The sequence below is a fragment of the Silene latifolia genome, chromosome 2 (genome assembly GCF_048544455.1).
Source record: "Silene latifolia isolate original U9 population chromosome 2, ASM4854445v1, whole genome shotgun sequence".
Lineage (NCBI taxonomy): Eukaryota > Viridiplantae > Streptophyta > Magnoliopsida > Caryophyllales > Caryophyllaceae > Silene > Silene latifolia.
In genome coordinates this window covers 192433757-192459302 of record NC_133527.1, presented here as the reverse complement: position 1 = coordinate 192459302, position 25546 = coordinate 192433757, and the positions used below count along the sequence as shown (strand labels likewise).

At 35.4% G+C, this 25546-nt stretch overlaps 3 protein-coding genes across 4 annotated transcripts; 1 reads left to right on the top strand and 2 right to left on the bottom strand.

The window, feature by feature from the left end:
* The first annotated feature begins 404 nt into the window (after positions 1-404).
* Positions 405-4376, top strand: LOC141644080 (putative 6-phosphogluconolactonase 1). 2 transcript variants are annotated; one of them, XM_074453521.1, is made up of 4 exons: positions 405-585; positions 1353-1556; positions 1826-1961; positions 3604-4376. In XM_074453521.1, exons 2-4 carry the CDS (start codon positions 1384-1386, stop codon positions 4096-4098), a joined length of 804 nt encoding a protein of 267 aa, XP_074309622.1. In that variant the 5' UTR covers positions 405-585; positions 1353-1383; the 3' UTR covers positions 4099-4376. The 2 variants fall into 2 exon arrangements, with proteins under 2 accessions (XP_074309622.1, XP_074309623.1); XM_074453522.1 differs by lacking the exon at positions 405-585 and adding an exon at positions 606-779.
* A 612-nt stretch (positions 4377-4988) lies between these two features.
* LOC141644079 (uncharacterized) lies at positions 4989-10988 on the bottom strand. The gene is made up of 2 exons (XM_074453520.1): positions 10418-10988; positions 4989-5610 (listed from the first exon to the last, which is right to left on the bottom strand). Exons 1-2 carry the CDS (start codon positions 10971-10973, stop codon positions 5408-5410), a joined length of 759 nt encoding a protein of 252 aa, XP_074309621.1. The 5' UTR covers positions 10974-10988; the 3' UTR covers positions 4989-5407.
* A 105-nt stretch (positions 10989-11093) lies between these two features.
* LOC141644078 (uncharacterized) lies at positions 11094-13432 on the bottom strand. Its single transcript, XM_074453519.1, has 2 exons — positions 12872-13432; positions 11094-12667 (listed from the first exon to the last, which is right to left on the bottom strand). Exons 1-2 carry the CDS (start codon positions 13254-13256, stop codon positions 12273-12275), a joined length of 780 nt encoding a protein of 259 aa, XP_074309620.1. The 5' UTR covers positions 13257-13432; the 3' UTR covers positions 11094-12272.
* Between the last annotated feature and the right edge of the window lie 12114 nt (positions 13433-25546).

Sequence of the window (25546 nt, the reverse complement as noted above, 5' to 3'; positions counted from 1 at the left end):
GGTACTTTTCATTGATAATAATCTTTTCAAACCCTAATTTCATTGCTCTAAATCAATTTAATCTTCCAATTTGATATAGCATAGTTAATAAAGTTAGTAAATTAGAGTTATTACTTAATCGACATGAGAATTAGAGTCTATAATTGAGTAATTTGAAGGATTTGATTAATTTTGCGAGGGAGAGAACTAGAGAGAGAGTATTTTGTTTTTGGTAAAGGGTAAGTTATGGAAAAGTAATGACAAAAAGTCCGTGAAAGAGTAATCTTTGTCCATGAAAGAGCAACTACGTTTAATCAATGTAATACATCATGTCGTCATAACATAACCAAAACCCGTAATAAATAGATAAAAAAGTTACCAGTAAACCTCCTCATTAATAAATGGTTACTGTCCTAGTCGTACTCAAGTTAATCTATATCTGAAATTATCCAATGACATCATAAAGAAAGAGATTGTTGGGAAGATGGCGACATTTTAGAGAGAGAGATAAGAGAGAAGTTAGAAGAGACGTTTCTTTATCTTCTGTTCTTTCTGTTTTCTTGTGATCCTTTTGTATCTTACTGCTGCTGCATTACACTTTTAAGGGTTAACCTCTTTCTCCTCTTTTCTCACAGTATTTCTTTAGTATAAAGTTTTAATCTTTATCATTTAATCACTAAAAAAATTAAAACCCATTATAAATTGTGTAATTTGTGATCATACCCATCTTTTATTTTCTTTATTTCTTGCATAATTGGCACTGTTTTTCTTCTTTTTCTTCAACTTCTGGTGTTTTTAATGTAAGCCCACTTTTCTTTCTGACAATGTATTATAGTTATGTTACGAGTAAGTCTTGGGTGAGACGGTCTCATATGCAATTATTGCGAGTAATTGTAGTATATTGGTTGTTGTTTTAGTGGGTTTTGTGTTAATTTACTGTAATGATATGGGGTTTGCTGTAATAATGTGTGTAGTTTCCTGTTGGTCTTGCTTAAAACCGTCTTAACTTTGTACTTGTAACCAGATTAATGGATTTGTATTCAATTAGGTTAAATGCAGAATCTTTGACTTTCAGATTTTCATAATTTTGTTGCATGTATGTTAAATTGTTGGCATGTGGCATAAATTGTTGTGATGGTTATGAGCTATTGTTGTTTTTGTGGCCGAGTTATGTAAGGGTAAAGTTGCGTACATCTGATCCCCTTAGACCCGCCAACGACAATAATCATACAAGGGTTTTGTGTTGTTGGCTTGTTGCTGTATTCTGGTTATTATTTGAAGAACTGCATATTTTTGTGTTGTAAGGGTATACCAGTGTAGAAATGTTGTGCTAAAGATATTTTCTGTGTTCCTGTTTGTGATTTGTGAAACAGAATTTCACTTAATTAGTTGTGGACTGAAAGCATGTCGTTTCCTCGAGTTGAGACGAGTAGAGGGGAGTTAAGGATTCATGACAGTTTGGATGATCTTAGTACTGATTTGGTTGAATACATTTCTGAGATATCAGAGGCATCAGTCAAAGAACGCGGAGTGTTCACCATTGCCTTATCTGGTGGTTCTCTGATTGATATGCTGGGGTATAACTTCTGCTCTTTCTTTTCCATAATTTGTTTTCAGTTTAACTGAAGCCAATGATTCAATACTTTGGGTTTGTATTCTGATGAAATTTACGTAAAATTGATCACTAAACTAGTTGCGCGTTCTTGATTGAATGTTCATAACGATTCACCCCACAAACAGCTTCACCATGCCCTTACCCTTCCATTTGCAGGAAGTTGGTAACGCTTGAGGCACTAGATGGTATTGTTATTGGTTTGTCTCTGAAATAATCTTTTTCCTGGTACAGAAAACTTTGTGATGCGCCATTTAGTAAGACAATTGATTGGGGCAAATGGTATATATTTTGGGTTGATGAGCGTGTGGTAGCTAAGAGTCATGCTGATAGCAATTATAAGCTTGCTAAAGAGGGACTTTTGAACAAGGTGTGTTTTTTTAATTTGTCGTCATAATTTTTGCCTTTCTCTTGAACAGATTACTATCTTCTTGGTGATGTTGTGGATATTGTTGGATACTTGGAATCTGTCTTTGTATATTGGCCTTTGTTGTTCTAAGAATCTGCCTTGGTCTTAAACTTGTTTTTGTTTAAGAAAATTCGTTGATTTCAGCGACCTGTTGTTATTTAGTAATTTTGTGTGCTCTAGAACATGTCAAAATTGAAGTGTAGGGAGGAAAACAGAAATGACGTTTTGGTTGGAACATGCTGAAAAAAAAAAACAGATCGTCTTGCTTGTGACCGTCACAAGCTTGTGAGTTGTGACCTCTCACAGCTCCCCTCCCACTTGCCCTCCCACTTGCTCTTTGTGAGAGGTCTCAAGCTTGTGACTGAATAGTGCCGTCACAAATGAGAATTTGTGGAAAAAAAGAGGACGAGAGAGACAAGATTGCGATTTTATCTGTTTCAATTTTTGCTTGGTCTTTCACACTGAAAGGTTATATACTTCATAATTACAATGACAAAAAAATGTACCATGTAAAATTCGATGAACTACATTGTAGTTTTTTCATGTTCTTCTAATCTAGCAGATCAGAGGCAGGTCATCTCCAAAGCCAGTTTTAATTCATAAGCTCTGTTTATCTTCACCCTGGTCCTTTGTTTGCAAAAGCAATGTGTCTTTTGTGCATGGGGCGCACACCACTTGCGGCTTACCCTTACTTGCTAAGGGTCCTTGGTATGCCTCGTGAGTCGCAAGGGTCTAGAGCATGTTTACATGAATCTCTCTATACAATTATTTGATAGTTTTTGCAACCTAATACGGACTATCAGTATAGCCGTATGCTGGAGCTTTTCCAGTTTTGAACTATGAAGTTATGAAGCATTTACTCTCGGATCTCTATCTGCATGTGCTTGTTCGCTAATCTCTATTTACTTTGCTTGAAATGCCCTCTTGGTCAATAGGAAAATAGCAGATCATAATGTAGTGGTTAATCTGTATTAGATTATCGAAACCTACGAGATTCCCTAAGTGATAAGGCCTAGCTTAATATTTCTTAGTTTATTATTCATTGGTTACTGGTGATTGGCTGAAAGCTCATGTTTAATTCTTGTTGCTTTAGATCAGTAACTTGTAAGAAACTTGATTCCTTCTTCTGAGGTCTATCTGGCGGTGGAACACAATACTCGATTCACAGAACACATGCACATTGTTTATCAGCTTTTAGTTATCAATCCGACCATTACAAAACCATTTTTGGAATTCTGTAGTGTTGAATTCATTATTGGAGGTCGACTGGTCGAGTTACTAGTTAACGGTCAAGACTAGTGTAGGATTTGTTGCAGATGCAACAAAAGTCACCTGTGTAACTGTGTTAGAAACTTGTAACTTGTAAGCATCAATCTTGTTTATACTCCGTATTTCTTATAACAGCTAGTCCTATTAGGAACAGGAACAGAATGACGGGTCAAATAGCTTGAAAGTGGTGACATTTTTGGCCCCCACCACCCCACTTGTTGTTTGTCCTATTAGGAAATGTGGTATTGTATTTGGCCCGTCTTTAGTTATAGACGGATATGTGCCGTCTATAATGAGATTTTGTGTTCTTATAATGGCTTTGAATGCTTTTCAGGTGCCAGTCATCCCGAGTCACGTTCACTCAATCAATGATTCCTTATCAGCAGAGGAGGCTGCAAGCGAGTATGAATTTGAGATCCGACAATTGGTCAAAAGCCGTCTAATCAGCGTTTCCGACATAAATGATTGCCCTAAATTTGACCTCATCCTCCTAGGAATGGGCCCGGATGGACACGTGGCTTCCCTATTCCCTAATCACTCGGCTTTGAAGGTGAAACACGAATGGATTACATTCATAACTGACTCTCCAAAACCGCCACCTGAGAGGATCACCTTCACCATGCCTGTCATAAACTCAGCATCCAATGTGGCTGTGGTTGTGACAGGTGGAAGTAAAGCTGAGGCCTTCCGCTTGGCGATAGATACCAGGGATGTGGGACCCAAGTCTTTGGGCTTGCCAGCTAGGATGGTCCAGCCCACCAAAGGAAAGTTGGTGTGGTTTGTGGATAAACAAGCTGCCTTGAAGCTTGATGGAGTCGAGTTTTCTTAGTAGGGTTTCGAGAAGAGCACAATAGCTGGAAGCTCCGAGATCACTTCTTATTCTTTTCTTCTTTTGGGTTCGCCATTGTGGGATGGTTAGTATCTGGTCAAGATCTTTAGTTAGCAATGGTGGTTTATTGTAGGCTATGTTCGATGTTCTAGATAGGACCCTTCATTGTTGTGACTTATGAGTTATGACTGCTCTATTTTGTCGACATGGGTGTATATTTTGTGGCGGAAAGGAACATAATTCCTGCAATTTTAGATGTTCACTTATGTTTTCTCTAATCAGGCTGCAATCGAGTAGCACGTGATGTTAGTCCGTGGAGGCTACGTGAGAGGTTTTGGTCTGTCGCTCTTCCTTCAATTATTATCGTCGCTGTTTCTTTTGATTTAATATTAATGAATTGAGGCCAATGTGGGTTGTCTCCAAAAACAGATGCAGAACATCTATAGAAAAATGTGGAAATCGCAGAAATTCTATCAAAATCGATAAAATTTGATCCTTTGGACAAATTCTTGTTTGAAGACAGTATTAACAACCGATTTACATGACAAAAATAAGAGGAAGATTGTGAAAGGTATTAACTTGAGACGGTTTTAAGTACGACTTATTATTGTTCGACTTATTTGATTATAATCAAGAATCTACTCTTAGCTCTCACTGATAAATACTCCCTCCATTCAGTTCAGTCCATTTCACTACATTTAACCAAATATGCGAGCGAATTTGAAAAGTATAGTGAATTGGACTTAACAGACGTCACAAACAAGAATTTGTGGACGAAGTAATGGATTCCAAATCACCGACACCTAGACATCCTTCCTCAGTCACTTCAACCAAGAAAACATGAATGGGTTTAGTTAGGTAACATTATCTACAAAGTGTGAAGATAAGAGTAAACCCAAATAGTTTAATCAGTAGATCCAATAATGCAATGTCTACAACTCTGATCTGATTGAACTGTAGAAAGTTGAAGATAAGATTAACAGCATTAATAACATTGTAAATACTCTGTCAACTACAGATTACTCTATCTCTCAAGGTCCACAAATAGTACACTATGATTATATGAACCCTCCTTGTCTCCAGTGAAAGCTGAAACATTCTGAGACGGGACCCACCGCGTAAATTACTCATATAATTAAATCAGAAACATTCAACATTACTACAATCACTGTCCAAAATCGTACTGACTTGTCACTGAGCCGGCTGGTGTGAAACTGTGGAACTGACGGTAGGTCATGGTCATTCTGAAATTGACGTACTAGAAGGTGGTCTAGGGACGGACACATTACAGGGAAAGACACGGTAAAAATCAGCTGGTGTGATTTTGTTGTAGAGCCTCGGCCTCGGCTCTCGCCATGGGATCATCCTCTTTTTCGCCATCTCGATCTTCTGCCATTTTTTTCCGGTGCAACTCCTGTGCTGCTTCATCTGAGGCTTTATTCTCAGCCTGTAGACGTTGCATCTCTTCTTCCATTTGCTGTCTCTCAAACCATGTATCTGCATCGGCCCAAACTGCAGAAAAGAAAAAATATGTGTTAGATAGAAGCATGGTGTCTTTATGATGATAATTCATCACATTGGGCAATCTTGCTATACTTGTAATCAGTAAAAAGTAAAAATACTAGCACGAAAACAAGGTAAATGACATGGTAGCAATATCAGCTATTCCACACGCTAAAAGTCCGTAAGAAACAACACTGCTATAATTTAAATTCAGCATGGCTCATATGTCATAAACAAAAACATTGATGCCCTATGAACTCCAGCAAATGGTCATGTAAGACTCTTAGAGGGGATTTAACCATGTGTTGACCTTTTCACATGACTCATTTATGAAAATTGCATTGAATGCCTACAGTACCTCAATCCTATTTATGACACCTCAAGGGCTCCTATCTATGACAATGTAGGGGTCGGAAGTACACGATGTTATCCTTGTGGTGCAAAGCTACAACAATGGGAAACACTGAGACCCACCATGTAAGCTATTCTTACAACTAAATGGAGAATATTAAAGATTACATTCACGGTCCAAAATAGTAGTGACATCATGTCACTGAGCCGGCTGTTGTGAAACGGTGAAACTGACAATAGCTCGTTCTGAAATCGACGTACTAGAAAATGGTTTTGCACCACAGTTGAGGAAAAAGACGCAGTGAAAATCAGCTAGTGTGATTTTGTCGTACTGCCTCAGCTACGAACTAAAAGCATCATGCCATTGTAAACAATATTAGTGTAGCTCTGATGGTCAAAACAAAAGCTCTTTTTTTAAAAAAACTTCATAGTCCATAACAAAACCAACAAATGTGCATGGACAAGCGTCAAGAATGATCTTATCAGAACTACCAATGTGTCTGTTCCAACCTCAAGATCCTAAACGTCTTTGCAAATAAACACATCCACCACATCAATATGTTGCCTAACAAGTATGAGAAGTTACCAGGTACTGATAAACGATACTTATACATTGAGATCGCCACTCAGTTCCAATTACAAAAACAACATAATCCAAAACAGATATAGTGACCATCTACTTGAATACAACTCTATTCCACAACCCAAATCCATTTCAAATACATAAAACCCTCACATATCAATAGATCAATTCTCTAATGAACATTACTGTTCAGCAGCTTCGAGCAATAAACATCAATACTTAGCCAGAACACCTCCTGTAACTGAAAAATGCCTCCTTTTCGAGGTTCACACTACAACTATTTTAATGATGCTAGCTTGCCACTTGCCAGTTACCACAACTTAAAATACCTATTGCATCGCTATCACTACTTCCGAATCTGATCTCGCAAATTTAGTACGACTATCCAGGAATCAAACTGAAACGATCCCTTTGACCACTAATCACTTCAATCACGAATTTCTCATTGTTAGCGACGCTCACTAACTCCGCCACTGATTTTACCAAACTAAACCTCATAATAGTTATAATCACTAAACTTGCATATAACCCATCACATTGGGCAATCTGCTATAATTTTTGCAATCAGTAAAAGATAAAAATACCAGCACGGCAACAATACAAGCTATTCCACAAGTGACAAGTAGATCTCGCTAACAGTGCGAGACAAACAACACATCTCTATTTCAAAATATATGAACTTCTACCTGCCAATTTTTCCAAGTCTGTTCTTGTCAAACGTCAGCTTATTCGGCATGGCTCATATGTCATAAACAATAACCATGATGCCTAGTGAACTCCCGCAAATGGCAGGGTAAGACTCCTGAGAGGAAATTTAGGGCCAGTAGGGGTATGCAACCTTAATCCTCTGTTGGCCTTTTCCCATGACCCATAAATGAAAATGGCAATGAATGATTACAGTACCTCAAAGGCTCCTATCTATGACAATCTAAGGGGGTCGGATGTACACAATTTATCCTTGTGGTGGAAAACACAAAGACATTTAAGTTCTAGATGCATATAAGCTATGGAAATATCTCCAAACAGTTCAGCAAAGTTTATCCTACTAAATGGCAAGTTGTTAACCATTGGTCAAGCTGAAACAAACATGTAATTGTACAAATAAGGCTCGGAGAGGCACTGCTGTTCAGTGCCCTTATGAGGCAGCACATGTCTAGCAAACTAAGTAGTCACTTAGCCTCATCACTGCCTAACTTGTATCATGACCATTGTATAATATCTCCAAACCTTAAATAATTCACTGGTAGGCAACATATATAACTAATATTATGTCAACACAAACTTAAGTATAATTTCACTGGTAGGCAACAGCAAAAATGAAACGTAAAACAAAATACTAAAACTAAGCAAAAAGGATAATAAATCTCAAAATCTGCTTCACCTCATACTTTGTTGTCAATCATCAATTCCATCACACCATAACATCACAAAAATCCCAAAGAAAAGCATGAGAGGCACACAGCTATATCGTGACAAATTAAGATTTCATCATAGGCAATTATCAACACTCAGAGAATCATAGTTACCCAAAAGAGTGTTGATGAATGTGACATCTCACTGACATCGCCCAAATGGTGTAAAGGATTTACAATGGCACACAGCTCAATTGTTCCCAACGACAACCTGACATGTCACACTCACCAATACTTACAAATCCTTTACACCATTTTCTTCACTTTTTCTAAGGATTGGCTAACTACGAACTAAAAGCACCATGCCATTGTAAACAATATTAGTGAAACTATGAAGGTCAAATAAAAAGCTCTTTTTTTTTTTAAATCTTCCCGAGTCCATATACAGAACCAACAAACTGCATGAACAAGAACAAGCATGATCCTGAATCAGAACTAACAATGTGTCTCTTCCAACCCCAGAATCCTAAACGTTTTTGCAAATAAATATGTCCACCACATCTATATGTTGCCTAACAAATGTTAGATGCTCTTCTTAATCAAACATAAACCTATTGAAATTGAACCAAGCCACTCAAGCATGAGCAGTTCCCGAGTACCGATAACTGGTGCTTGAATAATGAATCCCTACTAAGTTCCTTCCAATTACAAAAAAACTACATAGCCCCAAAACAGATATAGTCTCATCAACTTTAATACAACTCTATTCCACAACCCAATTCGATTTCAATTTACATAAAACTCTTGACATAACAATAAATCGATTTTTTGAATGAACCTTATCCATAAGCAGTTCCGCACAACAAATAACAATACTTAGCCAGTACATCTCCTGTAACTGTAATTCACTCCCTTTCAAGGTTAATAGTTCAGACTACAACTAATTCCATGAAACTAACTTGCCACAACTTAAAATACCCAATTCACCACCGTCACCAATTCCGAAACTGATCTCATAAATTTAGCAAGACTATCCATGAATCAAACTGAAAAAATCCCTTTGACCACTATTCACATCAATCTCAAATTCTCATTTTTAGCCGCTGCTCACCAACTCCGCCACAAATTTTACCAAACTAAACCTCATAGCAGTTATAACTTATAAGCACAAATTTGCACCTCAACAAGTAACAACAAAACACAGGACAAATCCATAAAAGAATTAAGAATAGGGTTAAACTGTATACTATTCGTAGAGTATCACATACTAGAAATTTGTTCGGAAAAACCGCATGTCTATGCCTCCTTTCCTCCTTTTTACACATAATCGCCTCAGTATGCCTAATGTCATTTAAAAAATTAAATCTAAAACCTCAAATATGTTAATTCACCCAAAATAAACCTCATCGCAACTCTAATCGCTAAATTTGCATTTAACAAGACAACGTTCAGGTTAAGGAGCATACTAGATTGGGCAACCCCTGCCTAGATCACCAGATTCCTTCAAATCCCAGAGGGAATTGCACACTAATTCCTAACACACTTCACATTCGTATTATGATTAATGGTTTAAATTATCAGTATTGCAGATTTAAAAGCGCGTATCAGTGTGTAACTTGGATATTGCCCACTACAAATTAGGCAACCCCTGCTAGCCCCCTCACTCCCTCCGCCCTGCTTTTACCAACCTAATATTCACAGCATCTCTAATCACCAAACCAACACCTAACAATCCAAAACACACATCAAATATCCATATCATATATGTTCCATATCAGAGTATGCTACGAACTAGGCAACCCCTGCTACCCCCATCACTCACTCTGCCACTAATTTCCCCAAACTAACCCTCATCACATCTCTAGCCACTAAATAAACGCCCAACAACAGAAACCACACAGCAAATATCTGTATCACAGTTCCAAAAGTGCGTATTAGTGTAATCATATATGTTCAGCATCAAAGCGTACTACGTATTAGACAACCCCTGCTAACCAACCTCACTCACTCCGTCACTGATTTTACCAAACTAACTCTCACAACACCTCTAATCACCAAACTTCCCACTAAAATCAACACACGTCACAAACAAACCACCAAAAGAACTAAGGTAGGCGGCCCCTGCCTGGATTACCGGATTCCCTAAAATCTAAGCGAATTCCAAACTAATTCCTACATATTTCATATTCATATTACGAAATATGTTCTAAAATATCCGCATTACAGTTTAAAACCTCCGCATCAGCGTGTGCCACGTACGTTGCCTGCTAAGTGCTAACTTCCTCACTTGCTTCGCCACCAATTTCACCAAACTAACCCTAAAAACATCTCCAATCACTAAATTCCCCTCTAACACCACAAAACACATAACAAATACAAAGCAAACAATCAAAATAATTAGGGTTAGGGTAAAATCACGATGAATATAAAAGGTAAACAAACGATTAAGACAGAAAGAGTAACAAGCAAACAAACAATCAAAAGAATTAGGGTTAGGGTTAGGGTTAGAATTTAGGGTAAAATGACATACTAGGTTGAGCAGCCCATCCTTGTTCACCACCCTTAATCTTCTCAGGAAGAGCATAATTAACAGTCAATACACGGCCATAAAGCTCAGAACCATCAAGATTATCCATGGCGGCGGCGGCATCGTCGCGCTCTAAGAAAGTAACGAAACCAAAAGAGCGATGTTTGTTGGTAGCAAGATCGAGAGGTGTTTTAACATCCTTGATTTCGCCGAAAGGGATGAATGCTGCGTGTAGTATTGCTTCGTTTACTTCTTCTGCTAGTCCTCCTACGTAGAGAGTTGTTTTCTGTGTTCCTTGCTGCATTCTGAAGCTATGGATCGGGTTTGGATTTGGATCGGTGATATTTATGTGTGGTTTCGACTTTCGAGTTCCTAGTCCGGGTTGGGTCGGAGGTGGGCTGGGGGGAGTCGATGGGTTATTGATAGGGATGTCAATTTCACCCGCACCCGATCGAAATCCGATCCACCCGATTCTAAAAGACGGATGAAAACCCGACTTAAATGGATGAAACGGATGACAGATGACGGATGGGTTGGATGAAGAAATTTCACCTGCCATCCATCCATTACCCGATTTTATTACTTTTTTATTTAATGTTTTTTATATATAACAAATTATTAAGATATAAAATAATAATAATCTCAATATTGATATTTTGTGAACCTATCCACTAGAAAGTTAAACTAAAATAATAATCTAACTTTATTTTTGTAGAGAATAAAAAATCATCATTTTTTTTAACTTGAAACATATAAATACACAACACCCGTTTATCACCCGATCCACCCGTTTCATCCATGGATGATGGATGATATGTTTCACGGATGACGGACGGGTTGGATGAGATTTTAAAAGGACGGATGGATGACGGATGAAGCTTCACTCGACCCGAACCCGATCCGTTGACATCCCTAGTTATTCAAGTCTAATTCGGATTTGGATTAGATTAGGGTGAGAGTGTCTTTATATTGGTTTTTTCATTAGTTATATGGTAATTTCAAATTTCTGATATGAAATTCAAGTTGTTAGAAAAAAAAAAGTGTAAATTCGATAAAAGGTATTTTTGGATTTGTATAATAACATTGAGAATTGGCAGGTTTGTCGAGTTTATATGTCTTATACTTTTATGCTTGATTAATAATAAAATGAAAAATTGGATTAAGATATTTCGGATTTTTATAATGAGACAGAAAATGTCAAGTTTATTGACTTTGTATTTGTATGTTTTATACTTTTATTTATGTTGATTAATAATAAAATGAAAAATTCCCTTTACTTGAAATGTATTGAAGTTAAGCTATTTTATCTAACTATATGCAAATTTGTACAAGTATAAAAACAAAAATGTCTTTTTATAAGAACTTTTTTAAGTTTATTAAATTCGATTTAATTATGATACGTTGTTCTAAATCGAATATTTTTAGAAGACCATCTCGACCAAATTCGTAATTTACCTGATTAGGTTATTATAACTTACAAGTGACAACAGGTGATTTTACATTAAGATACAAGAACATAGTAACAAATTAATACTCGACAATTGGAGATAAGACTTATTTGTCTTTTTATGACCGCTTTTTTGGACATGTTGAGTTTGATTTAACTTTGGTACCTCACTCTAAAAGTCTAAAATCTAAAGTACAAGACCGATATTTTTGAAAGATCATCTCAGCCAAAATTGTAATTTACATAGTTAAATTATTATAAGGAACAATTTTACATTAACATGATACAAGAACATAACAAATTGACACTCGACAGAATAAATTCATCATATATAAACACAAATTTATTTTCTCATACTTACACTTCATGATTAAATGATTAAATATCCACAAAAAATTAACCAAATTCGATTTATTTTGCAGTTGCTGAAGTTTGCTTGATGTTTTCCATATGAGTAGACTCATAAACAGGCAATCCACTTGAACAAAACGTAAATTCATCATCAATTTGTAATTCAAAAAGATCAGAACTTGCATCACTTTCTACATCTTCATAATCATCCATTTTATCTTCATTAATCTTCTTAATTTCTTCATAATTACGACGATTATTATTAGTATAATAATAATCATCTCCTCTAATTACCTTTGCATCCTTAGAAATTTTTGCAAGTTCTTTTTCTTGAATTTTGTACTTAGACAAAGTAGCTAAAACTTGTTTGTAATCTTGAAAACTCTTGACATTTTGGTAAGTTTTCGTAGGAGTAGAGTTGATAGTATAAGGAGTAATTTTCGGTGTTTGAAACCCTGAAATAGAAGAAGAATAATATGATTTCTCATCAACAACACTACTTGTCGACCGAAAATGGCTAATACTACTCCTCCTTAGCCTTCTACCACTAGGGCTTTCATCTTCGTCTTTCATCGACAATGTTGTTTTTGGTAATTTCTTCTTTTTCGAGGTTATTATACTTTGGTTAAAAATCGAGTTTAAAAATTGAGCTAGCTTACCACCAGGGGAACTTGGTTGCTTAAATTTCTTATTTTCTTTCATAATTTGTTGTCGTTGTTGTTGCTGTTGTTGTTGTGGTGGTGGTTGCTGTGGTTGGTTTTGATGGTGTTGGTCGAGTCGAGCTAATGTATAGTTTTGATGATATTCTTTGTAATAATATTGATGACTTTGTTTAAAAGAAGGCATGTCTAAGCTAGCTCCTCTTGGCCTTAATTTCCCCTGTTTTCCTTTTTTGATCGCGTTCTCTTCATCATCACCTACAAGAACATTGTTGTTGTCATTGTAGCCGGAGAAGTAACGTGCCGCTTCAAAAACGTCTAGCTCACCGGAGTTATCTCGTCGGTGGAGAGGCTTCTTGTATTCAGAAATGGTTGTGGTGGACATGTTTAGAATTATATTGCAATGGAAGAGTAATGTTTTAATTTAGATTTGATAAATTTGTGTAATGGGAAAAAATGATAAAAGTACGTACAAATATAAAGAAGGTTTATGGCTAAGAATTACACTCAAAATGAGATTATTGTTTTTTTCTCAAGTAAGGATAAAGAATGACCCAAAGAGAATGGGAACCATAAACTTTAATCCTTTGGTAGATAGTACTTAGATTTGATAGTACATGAAGAGGTGGACTGGCTAGAAAACTCGTGATCCGACAAAAAAAATCAAAATCCGCTAAATTTTCATTTCAGATATAGCGAGTTTAAAAAGAGAGTATTTATGAAAAGACTTAATTTTAAAATTATACGTTTTCTTTTAATTTTGATGTAGGTTTGGTTAATTGTTTAATTGTCCATCGATTTGAGACATAGATCAGACCTTTAAATTAGTCATTAAATTGGGTCTCACGGGGTCGATCTAGAACTCAATCGATTTCATACCTTGAACTCTGAATTAGTATTAACCATGTTTAGGCAGTGTTTTTTTTCCTTAATTTCAATTTAACTTCATTCAGTTGAATTAGTTCAGTTCAACTCAGCTCTATTCAAATTAACTCTTTTTTCAGTTTTTATTCAGCTAAGTTCAGTTCAATTCAGCTCCGTTCAGTTTAGTTCAACTCACCTCAACTCTTTTCAACCGAAAAGAACCAGTCTTTACTACTTCATGAAACATGATTAATACTTTTTTAAAATAGGGTCGTAATACGAATCAGTTGCACCTAGTAAATCACATACAATTATCACACATTCTACATTTTTTTTTTATAATTATACATATATCAAAAATACATATACATATATGTTTTATCTTTTAGTGTAGGTTGCATGAGATGGGACTTAAGGGAAGGAGAGTATATGGGTAATAAGCTACAAGGGTCAAGTATGATATACAAAGAGGGTACGCCCTGGGACTCCATTCTCTGAATTGTCACGTAAATATCAGTCACTATGCGCCACTAGACACATGCATGTACATTTCTATGTCCGACAAATTTCCCTAGGATGGTCCTCATCCTTTTTAATACTACTTATTTCCAAGGGACATTATTACATTAAGTCCCGTAGTCCCGTATAATCGATCTCTGAGTTGTTTGGATCGTCACATTAGCGACCTAAGTCGAGCCATACTTGTCAAATGTCGAGTCTTCATAAAGCAAGTCGATAATATAGCTAAGTACCGTGAACTAGTAACAAGTCAAGTGCGAAATGAGATTATATCTCAAAGTTGATTGATGATTAGACTCGATCCTTACTATACTTCAATAAATTAGCTTAGTCTATTCAATCGTAATCGCACTAATACATATGGATAATGTCTTGCACAATTTCTTTGGATAAACAAGTTAATAATCAACCTTTGCCGTTTGGTGTTGTATGGAAGTATGTATGAAACTATCATACTGACATACAACGATTTTATAAACTTATACACTACATATTTAAATTTGCATCTTATAATATCAAGAATTTTATTAATTTTCTATTTAGTGGTAGTCTTTTTTTCGAAATTTATTTTATGTGTGGTTTATAAAATCAAAGATTATTTAGCGTTACTATGCTTACAAAATTGCTACAACGTAATAATACTAATGGACACGGTGTACAGTTTGGCAACATGTCGATGAAGGGTGCACATCGTATGAAGAAAAACATAGACCAATATCTACAATGGAGGCCCGTGAGTGGATGTTGAGTCAAGCTTTCACCTTATAAATCAAGATCCCACGGTAGAACCAATGCCATGACAACAGTTGTCAAGAGTCTTTATCGGACGGACAATGATAAGGCTTTATCGGATGGTATTGAGACTTGATAATACTCTGATCTCTAGTACTGTTATTTTAATGGACCTTAAAGAAGGTGATAATAAAACTCGATAATGTTATATATCTCATGTTCTTATTGATTGATATAAATTTCTATTAACAGTAAAAGAAATTGATGGGATGACAACATTTGTCAAGACTTTTTATCGAACAGGATAAGGTGTCACCGGTTAATATCGAGCTAAACTTGGTAAAAGTCTCTCTTGTTACTTTAGTGGACCTTAAAAAGGGTGATAAAAAAAACTCGATGGTAGTATCTCATTGTTTTTGTTGATTGTTATAAATTTTACTGTTAATAAGGATAAAAGAACCAGTGCGATAACAGTCGTTGTCAAGAGTCTTTATCGGACAGACAACGATAAGTTGTCACCTTTTAATTAATATCGAGCTAGACTTGATAACCGTCTCTCATGTTACTTTAGTAAACCTTAAAAAGTATGGTGGTAAAACTCGATGGTATTATTATCTCATGTTTTTATTGATTATTATAAACTTCAACGGTAAAACAAACCAATGCGATTATAGCAATTGTATCCCAAGAGTCTTTATCGGACAGACAATAATATGACATTATTAGATAATGGCTAATATCGAGACTTAGTATCACTCGCTCACATAATCTTAACGCTTGTTATTTTTAGTGGATTATAGAGACTAGAGAGGATAATGACATTGAAACTTGAAGGTTTTATATATAACGTATTATCTCGTGTTTTTTATTGATCGTTGTAAACTTTACTCTTAACGGAATAATGGTAAAAGAAAATTAAGTGTATTTATGTCGTGATACTCGTGAAGTGATTAAATGAGATAATATGGGCAAAATGTGGAGACAGTATGTGAAACTGAATCAAGATAATGACTAAGGGGTTTTTGTCTTGCTCTTGGACAGTCGCTCTAAATGGACCACTATATGTTCATAACTTTGTCCACTCTCGAAGACTAATTAATTCTCTATAATGTGTCTACATACCAAAAAAGAAGACTAATTAATATGTGAAACATTCGAGTCGAATTATAAAATTTATAGGGTAATAATATATGAAATAGGTCATTATTTACATGATTTGAGATTTTCTTTTTTCTAAAACCGCGTGTTTAATTTTTTTCCCCTTGTGATTCTATAGCTGTGGATGGTTTCACATAAGCCACGCCGTTTGTGAATTTGCAATCGTTGCTTGCTTGTTGAACGATGTCGTTGCTTGTCTCTTCCTTTCACTCTCTCCTGTAAAGATGAACAAACTGAGGGCTCGGCCGAGTGCAGAGCGTCTTTCACTCCAACGCGCTCAAGTCGGTGAACTTCAAGAGATAAGTTGTGTGTTAACTTGGCAAAGTATATTGTAGAGAGATAAGTGAGTTTATACCAGATTATCCAGTGAGTTTGGGATCCTCTTCTCAATGAGAGAAGTGGAGTATTTATAGACTTTCACCTTTTGTCACGTAGTGGCCAAGTGGCCAAGTGGTCGTAGCAGGCGGAAAGACTATCTTACCCTCGGCCGAGGGACCCATGACAGGCGGGGCTGGTTGACTCCATGCCGAGAGGAATTTGGATGTGAGTACGCGGATATGCTTCTCGGCCGGCTAGTTGCCTAGCCGAGACCCAGTGACAGTAAGCCGACAGTGCGTCGGTTAGGGTCATTAATATGTTGACTTCATTGTCTTTTAGCTTTGACCTTGCTTCGATGTGTTGACTTCGGTCGGGGCGAGAATATCTTTGCCATCGTCAGTAGGCATGACGATCTTTAGATTTTATCCTAAATTTTGTAGGGAAAAGATTAGATTATTAATTATTCTTTCTAAAACATCGTGTTTAATTTTTTTTCCCTTGTGATTCTATAACCGTGGATGGCCTTTACATATATATACCACGTCGATTGCAAATTTGCAATAATCGTTTTCTCTAACGATCGCAAGCATAATGACCTTTATTAGGTTTTATCGAAATTTTGTAGGGAAGAGATTAGGTTGTTAATTATATGTCTATATTTACTAAATCATAAAACTTAGATAAATAACAACATTGTTAAAATAAAATATTTATAATTTGAATATATGACGTGTCTGCATGCTCTTTATTATCATCAAATCTTATTTAAGACGGTAATATATGTCCTAAACTTAAAACGGATCAAGTAAGTAGATGAGACAAAATAAGGGTCCACATGGACTAAGGTAGAGTGAAAAAGTAGAGTATGTGGTGGGTCTGACTGATAATGTATAGAGTCTGAGATAAGTCCGAAATGAATCTGAACAATAAAGAAATATTAAAAGTTAGTGAAAAATTGATATGTCAGAGTTTTAAGACTTTGAAGAGTCTTACCAATAATAATCATACCTTAACAAAAATATATGTGCTATATACCCAAGTGAGAGTATATTTGTCCCATTTTCATCTTACAGCAATGTTATTATCATAATAGACACTTAGGCCTCGTTTGGTTCATAACGGAATTGAATTGATGTGTTGATCTGCAATGCACGTGATTTAAATTTCTACATCGAAATTCACATGAATTGCAATAATATGTTTGGTTGCTCATACTGGAATTTATTTTCTAGGAGTTTCCAATGACCATGAGGGGGGTAGGTAGTTCAATTCCCCCATCATGTAGGAGTTGGAAACCCCTATGGAGTTTGAAACTCCCCCATTTTATAAAATATGGGGTAACCAAACAATCTCCCAAAACCACAATTCATGGGATTTTAGAATTCCCATGAATTGGGTGAACAATCAAACGAGGCCTTAGTATTTAATTTATTGTATACTTCTATTGTTATTTTTTTCACACAGCCTTTCACGAAGAGATTTTTGAGTCGGTAAAAGTTTTGAAATGTATGTCTTCCCAAAATTGTGGAGTTTTTTATACTGTCAATTCTTCATAATATTGACTAGTTTCAAAATTTAGATCAAATTTGACAAATCAAAGATTGTTTTGAACATAAACAGTCTTGATACAGGCCCCAAAATGAAGAGCAGAGACATGTGCCTAGTGTTATAACACTTATAACTTATAAGGTTATAGGACAACGTCTTTTGATCACATTGTTTAAAAGTAATCACTATATAGGCCAAAAATTGCTACCTAACTTATCATTCATATTCCATTCATTTTGGAGATAGAAAGGTTAACTAACGAGACTTTTGATAAGACATCATTTGCTACTAAATCCAAAGAGGTAAAGTTGGTAGTATTATTGTACAATTGAGGTACTACTTTGGAACTCTGTGTGGTAGAAGAGGACTGATTTTCATCGTTGACGTTTTAGTAACTATCGACGACGTTTTCATATTTACACTACTTTTTCTCTCTAAATATTTACACTACTTTCTCTCTCTAAACATTTTTCTCTCAAATTCTAGTAAAATCAACCAAATTAAAAAAAAAAACCAACAACAACAATTAACAACATTAATTAGCATGACGGAACCCGAATCACCGGTACGTAAACAACATAATTGCTTCAATATTTTGGTTAATTTTCATTTTTTTGCGCATCGTTAAATTTATTCTTAGTTGATTTACGTCACGTATTTACTTATCGTAGAAAACAATGCGGGTTTTTTTGCGTAAATATGAAATTGTACAACCCTTGGACCAAACCCTGAGATTCAAGGTTCAACCATGGACCAAACCTTGAGTCTCAACGTTTAACCATGGTTGAACTTTGAGATTCAACGTTCGACCCATGGTCGAACGTTGAGTCTCGTGGTTTGGACATGGTCGAACGTTGAGTCTCGTGGTTTGGCCATGGATTGATTGTTGAGTCTCAACTTTCAGTCCGTGGTTGGACAATAAACTCGTTTTCTTATCCGTTTAACGTAATTTATATAGATTATGTATCATTTTTATTGTCTAACTATTGTCTAAATTGCATGAAACATGTTTTGTGAGGGAGAGTTTTGACGTGGTGGTGGCGGCGGCATGGCAGTGGTGGCGGCGTGGGATGGTGGTGGAAGGTTTGGGTGTTGAGTATTTTGGGTTTTTTCAATTAGAGAGGAAATGAAAGTGTCGGTGAGATGTGAGGGGCATTATCGTCTTTTGCAATGAATAACGTCGACGATAGTTACTAAAACGTCCTCGATGTTTACAAACCCGGTTGTAGAATTGTAGGCTATGTAATTTTTCCGTCTCCGTTATTTTTGTTTACTTATTCCATTTTGGGTGTCTCGGTCAATTGTTTACCTGTCTTACTGTCTATGTTAGGAATGTTTTTGATGGGCGATTTGATCATCTACACTCAATTTGGTCCACTTGTCATCTAATAATTGACTCTTACTCTTTTCTTGGTCTTTGTGCTAAAATCAAAAGTAAACAAATGACATGGATGAAAGGAGTATCAATGAACGAAAAAAAATGACTTTCTTGCTATTTCTTTTTTTACAAATAAAAGAGTCCAATCATATTTAATTGAATAACTATAATGGAGTAATGAAATATAAGTGAATTTTCGAGAAGTATATACATATGTGTATTTCGACTTTCTAATAAGAGCGGCCAATCAAATTATCGATGAAATATCTCTTTAAATTTAGCCTCAGTTACATTTAGTTCCTGGTTCCGCCCCCTATTTTAGATTCGATAAGTCTTAAATTCTTGACTTCTGACTTTAAAGTTAAAATGATGAGAATCGAGTGCGTGGTCTATTGAAATCTGAGTAACAAAATTCTACATCAAAATGTAAGCTAATACTCAAGCTAAAAGATGAACAACTTGAGTAAATAAAAGTGTGATTATTATTGATCAAAAATTGATTTACAAAGTATATAGTCCTCTGTTTATATACAAGTATTGATTTGTACAAATTTGTAACTAACTTATATGACAGGTTGTCACCAGCTGGAGTTTGTTACAAACTGATGTGGCGCTGACGAGGATAGGAAGCTTTTAGATTACTGCCTTCAACCTCAAGTCTTCATTCATCTATGAATGCAGTAGCAGTGCATGGACACTACTACAGATACAGGCTATAACAACGGTCAAAAACCGTTGTTATATAAAAAAGCGGACGTTGTTAATGCGTCCGTTGTAGAAGGTTTTAACAACGGTTGGCTTACTTAAGGAAACCGTTGTTAAAACTATTAACCACGGTTTTATGTATAAAAACTCGTTGTGGAAAGTGTGACACAATTTTGGGGGGAAAGTTATAACAACGGGTTTTAATATACAAAACCGTTGTTATAACTAAATACAACGGGTTGTTATAAAATAACCGTTGTTGTTTGTTCTTAAAAAATAAAAAAAAATTAAATTAAATATTACTAGATGCATGCATAATTACGGCCTGTTAGAATTCCAATGCATGCATTATTACCGACATCACACCACATATGAACGGATAATATGGAATTAGAAGGGTTAGTAAACGGATTTGAAGGAGCATTATTGAGAGATATGATGATGATTATGGCACAACTTCCTAACATATTTATTAATTAAAAAGCAATTAACTCAACCCACACACATTGCTTAGTATAAATACATTGCATATCTCAACTAACATTTCCATTATTATCTCATATATTCATCTCCAAACTCTAACTGTTAAAACAAACTCTACTTAATCTTTCAAATCAAACTCAAAAAACTCTAACAAAATGAATGATTTCATCCTAAAGACTCTTACCATGATCGAGAACAACAACAACTTCATCCGCCTTCCTCCATATTGAGGAAAGTTTCAGAGCTACCTTGCGGAAGCTCGAACCGCATCAAGCACGCCAAAGAAGATGGCTTGACGGAGCGAAATTAGCGATTGCGGCTATATGACGATATAGCAATCTGCGAACGGAACCTCCAAATAGCCAAGGAGGAGAGGATGGATACGATAGAGCACAATAAGATCCTCCATGAAAATATAAGAATTGCATTTTTACATATGTAATTTTTTTTTAATTTATGTATTTATAAATATATATATATATATATTAATTATGTTTATCTTACTTCTTCATGCATCTTGCTTCTTCATTGTTTTAGTAACTAATTATGCGAACAATACTTAAACAAATAACATAATGGTCGATAAAAACACATATATGCAAAAGAAATAAATAGAAAAAGAAAATAATGACGATGAAACTAACGATTGGCGAGATTTACCCGATAAATACGAACGTAATAGACGATGAAATCAACAAAGGACGGCGAGAAGAAGCGACGATGAGAAAGTGAGAAAGAGAGAAAGAGAGTGTGTGTTTTGTGTTTGTTTGTCTGCTCTGTTTGTGTTTGTGTTTGTGTATTAAGGGTTGTGTTTTGTGGTCAGCAGCAGACTTTCACATTTGTGTGGTTTATACAAAGATGGAAGGTATTGACAACGGTTATTAAACAACAACCGTTGTGAAATATGTTTTAACAACGGTTGTAAAAAACACCCGTTGTCAAATATGTTTTAACAACGGGTTTCAAAAGTAACCGTTGTGATTACTTTTCACTAACTTTGCGCCAATTTTGCGCCAAATTATTAACAACGGTTGTGCATGTGTGACCCGTTGTTAAAACTAATAACAACGGTTTTTATAACCATACCCGTTGTAATTTATTTTAGTAAAATTCCCGCCATACATTCTACAACGTCTATTGTGATTTTCGTGAATAATCGTTGTTAAAGGGGCGTTGTAGTTGCCTAAATTTGTAGTAGTGGGAGTATGAAACCATGGTATTGCAGCAGTAACAGTTATATATAATCATCCCCTCCTTAAGTTGGACTATGGTGAAGTCTCAACAAGTCCCAACTTGGCAGTCAAATAGACATGCTGTTTTTCACCTAACGCTTTGGTCAACACATCAGCTAGTTGTTGTGAAGTGTAGAAACATGAGTATGTAGCTTTGATCAGGCCTGATGTAATATGTTCTTTGATGTAATGACAATCTAGTTGGATGTGTTTAATTCTCTCATGGAATACAGGATTTTCAGCAATATGTAATGTTGCTTTGTTATCACGATGTAATGTGATAGGTGTAGGCACATCAACATGTAATTCTTTAAGCAATTCATTGAGCCAAACGATTTCACCGGCAGTTCATGCTCCTGTACGTAACTTGCTTTTTAGTTTTCCATGAAATCAATGAGTTCCCTAAGGAAATGCAATAGCCTGTGAGAGACTTCCCTGTAAACACACAGGAACTCAATCTGCATCACAGTAACTGTGTAAGACCAGATCAGAATTGGCTGAGTAGAAGAGTCCCATATTTAGGGTCCTTTTCAAATATATAATCAAGTGTATGGCAGCATTAAGATGAGGCTGTCTTGGCTCACACACATATTGACTTAAGTGCTGAACACTATAACTGATGTTTGTCCTAGTTAGATTCAAGCACAATAAACTTCATACTATTCTCCTATACAATTCAGGATTGGCCAATACCTAGCCTTCATCAACAGACAGTTTCAGACCTGTTGGTAGGGGAAACTTTGCTGGTTTAGCATCTGTCATTCCTGAATCTTTGAGAATATCCACTATGTACTTTTTTTATTCAGCAGGATTCCAGTAGTAGATCTGGATACTTCAATTCCAAGGAAATACCTTAGATGTCCCAAATCTGTAATAGTAAAAGCTTCATGCAAAAACTTCTTAATATTGTGCATTTCAGAGGTGGTGTTTTAGTGATCAGCAAATCGTCTACATAGACCACAATCACATTCAAGAAGATGATTAAAGATCTGATATCTTCCCAACCATAACGCAATCTAGCATAATATTCAGTGACTGATAGATCACCTTGTTTGATTTCAGCTACTTCCTTGAGCAATTGATATAGAAACGGTGCGTTTGACTGATTAAATCGTTCGTTTAGGTCCTCCCAAAATTGTTTGCTAGAAGTAACATAAGAAAAACTTTTAGCGATTTATTCAGAAAGAGAGAATTGAATCCACCTCATGATTGTATAATCAGTTCGTAACCAATCCTGATATCGATCATCCGTTGAAGCAGGTTGTGGACAAGCACCATTGATGAAACCGAGCTTCTTCTTGGAGACTAACGCAATTCGAATGTTTCTGGACCAATGGAGGAAATATTTGCCAGAGAAAACGTGCGCAACAAGCTGCGCTAGAGATTGATCGCCAATAGTGAGGTGGAGGATCCTTGTATACAGAGGATGAAGTAACTGTCGACAATTCTGCGAAATTTGAAGCAACAACAGAAGTCTTGTATTGATTTTGTGATTAAAACGAGAAAAAAACAGTAATTTTCAGCAAAATCAATTGTAAAGAAATGAAATTTTTAGTGTTTTTGAGGAAATTGAAGCAAGAAAGCAACGATTTGAGAAAAAAATGTAAACAATTGATGCAGAAAAACATCAATTTGATGAAGAAATCATCAAATTTGGATCGATCCGTGACTCTGATACAATATTGAATCCTGAGTAACAGAATTCTAGATCAAAATATAAGCTAATACTCAAGCTAAACGATGAACAACTTGAGTAAATAGAGTGTGATTATTATTGATCAAAAATTGATTTACACAGTATATAGTCCAGGGGGCGGATCTAGGATTTTAGCATAAGGGGGGCACAATTTTTTTCCTAAATAAATCGTCTTCCATTTTATGAGGCACTTTATGGATATCTTAGTTCAATTTGTATACATATTTAAAAAGTTGAAAAAAATTAATGAGCAAAATGTTAGCTATACATCAAATTTTATAGAACGTAATTTATAGTAGTGAAAAACGTCCCTTTTAAGATATATAGGACATTATAATTGTATATAAGCAATGAATGCTAATGGATTAGTGGTCGATACATTAACTTATTACCTTGGTGGTCGGAGATTCAAATCTTGTTAGAAACAATTTTTTGATAAAAAAACTATTAGCAAGTAAACTATGGGCCTATGGTGTGGTCTAAGACTCTAAGGCCCAAAAAATACACAGCAATACACTTGTGAAAAACTGCCCTAGTTGTAGTTGAACACAGGACCTATGATAACAAATAGGGACCTCCTACCAACTATGCTACAGCATCTACATGCATAATATCTTCACTGAAAGATAAATATTCTTAAATTCATGGTGGGCACTGCCAACCCGGGCCCCCTAGATCCGCCCCTGATGTAGTCCTCTGTTTATATACAGGTATTAATCTGTACAAAAGTAACTAACTTCTATGACAGGCTGTCAGCAACTGGAGTTTGTTACAAACTGATGTGTAGGATTTTTTAAATAGTTTTTCCTAAATGATGAAAGAGATCAAGACTCTTAACCGTTCATATCAACAACATATTATGAAATGTACGTATATTCTAATAAAAATATTTCTATAGCCTATAATTTTTTTACCAAACTTTCTCACGTTTTAAAAAAACAACTCTGAGTACATCGTCTGTAAATTATTTCAAAAATAACCTTAAATAAAACAAAATAAACAATGAAATCAAAACAAATTAAAGAAACTTAATTTTTTGTTGAAGATGTTTGTCGGATTTGAGTAATTAAGTTGTTAGTGGTGTTGTGGTAGGGTCATTTTTTTGTTATAGTGAAGAAACTGTGTTAAGAGTGAGCATCGCTTATCCGGTTTAGGTTTCTGATTCGATCCTAGACTTGTTTACCCCTAACTGAATTATCCTTATACGAGTATTTCAGTGAGGATACAATTTACTACTTTATAAACTAACGAGTTACTCTCCTACTATTAATTGGTTTTATTTTAAAGTGAAATATTCTTTTTCTTAGTGAGTGAGGTATCTCGTGGGAGGACCATTAATGTGACCTCTCTAACCAATAAAATACATTCATGTTATTATTTTATTTATATTTAGGGAAATTCTCACTTGTACCCCTCTGATATGGACTAATCCCACTTGTACTGCTAATTTTCAGGAAAGCCCACTTGTAACCTTCAACTTCTTAGTTGTTCTCACATATACCCCTTAAGTATAATAAATGATGAATATTGAGGATGAATTGCGGTAAAAGAGTAAAAGATGAATGTTGATGATGAAGTGGAGTCATGTAAAATTAATTTGGATGGAAAAAACGATATTTTTGGAGAGAAAACAAATATTTCAATTGAGGTATCATATTATTTACATAGCCCTTAACATCTTACGCGAGGGTACTTATCACTTCTTCCCCACTTCATAATGACAAATAAGAATTCACTTAACGTCTTAATTATTGGTGCTTAGTATTATGATGTTGAGTGTGGACTTTCCTTAAAAGTAAGGGTACAAGTGAGACTAATATATATTTCATGGGTATAAATAAGAATAACCAGTAAAGGGTATAAGTGGACTTTCCTGAAAAGTAGAAGAAAAAAGTAAGATTATTCCATAACAGAGGGGTATAACTGGGAATTTCCCCTATATTTATTTTATATTTATAGCTTTTTAAATAAAGAGGAAGAAAAGACATAAGAATTTTGCAGTGTAGTAGACTAGTAGTACAAGGTAGGAACCATACGTCCAT

Coding starts and splice junctions, on each gene's coding strand:
- LOC141644080 (XM_074453521.1), top strand. CDS start 1,384: ATGTCGTTTCCTCGAGTTGAGACGAGTAGAGGGGAGTTAAGGATTCAT. Junction 1,557..1,825: donor TCTCTGATTGATATGCTGGG/GTATAACTTCTG, acceptor TTCCTGGTACAG/AAAACTTTGTGATGCGCCAT. Junction 1,962..3,603: donor AAGAGGGACTTTTGAACAAG/GTGTGTTTTTTT, acceptor AATGCTTTTCAG/GTGCCAGTCATCCCGAGTCA.
- LOC141644079 (XM_074453520.1), bottom strand. CDS start 10,973: ATGGCAGGTGAAATTTCTTCATCCAACCCATCCGTCATCTGTCATCCG. Junction 5,611..10,417: donor AGGATGGGCTGCTCAACCTA/GTATGTCATTTT, acceptor TCTTTTCTGCAG/TTTGGGCCGATGCAGATACA.
- LOC141644078 (XM_074453519.1), bottom strand. CDS start 13,256: ATGTCCACCACAACCATTTCTGAATACAAGAAGCCTCTCCACCGACGA. Junction 12,668..12,871: donor GCAACCAAGTTCCCCTGGTG/GTAAGCTAGCTC, acceptor CTTCTATTTCAG/GGTTTCAAACACCGAAAATT.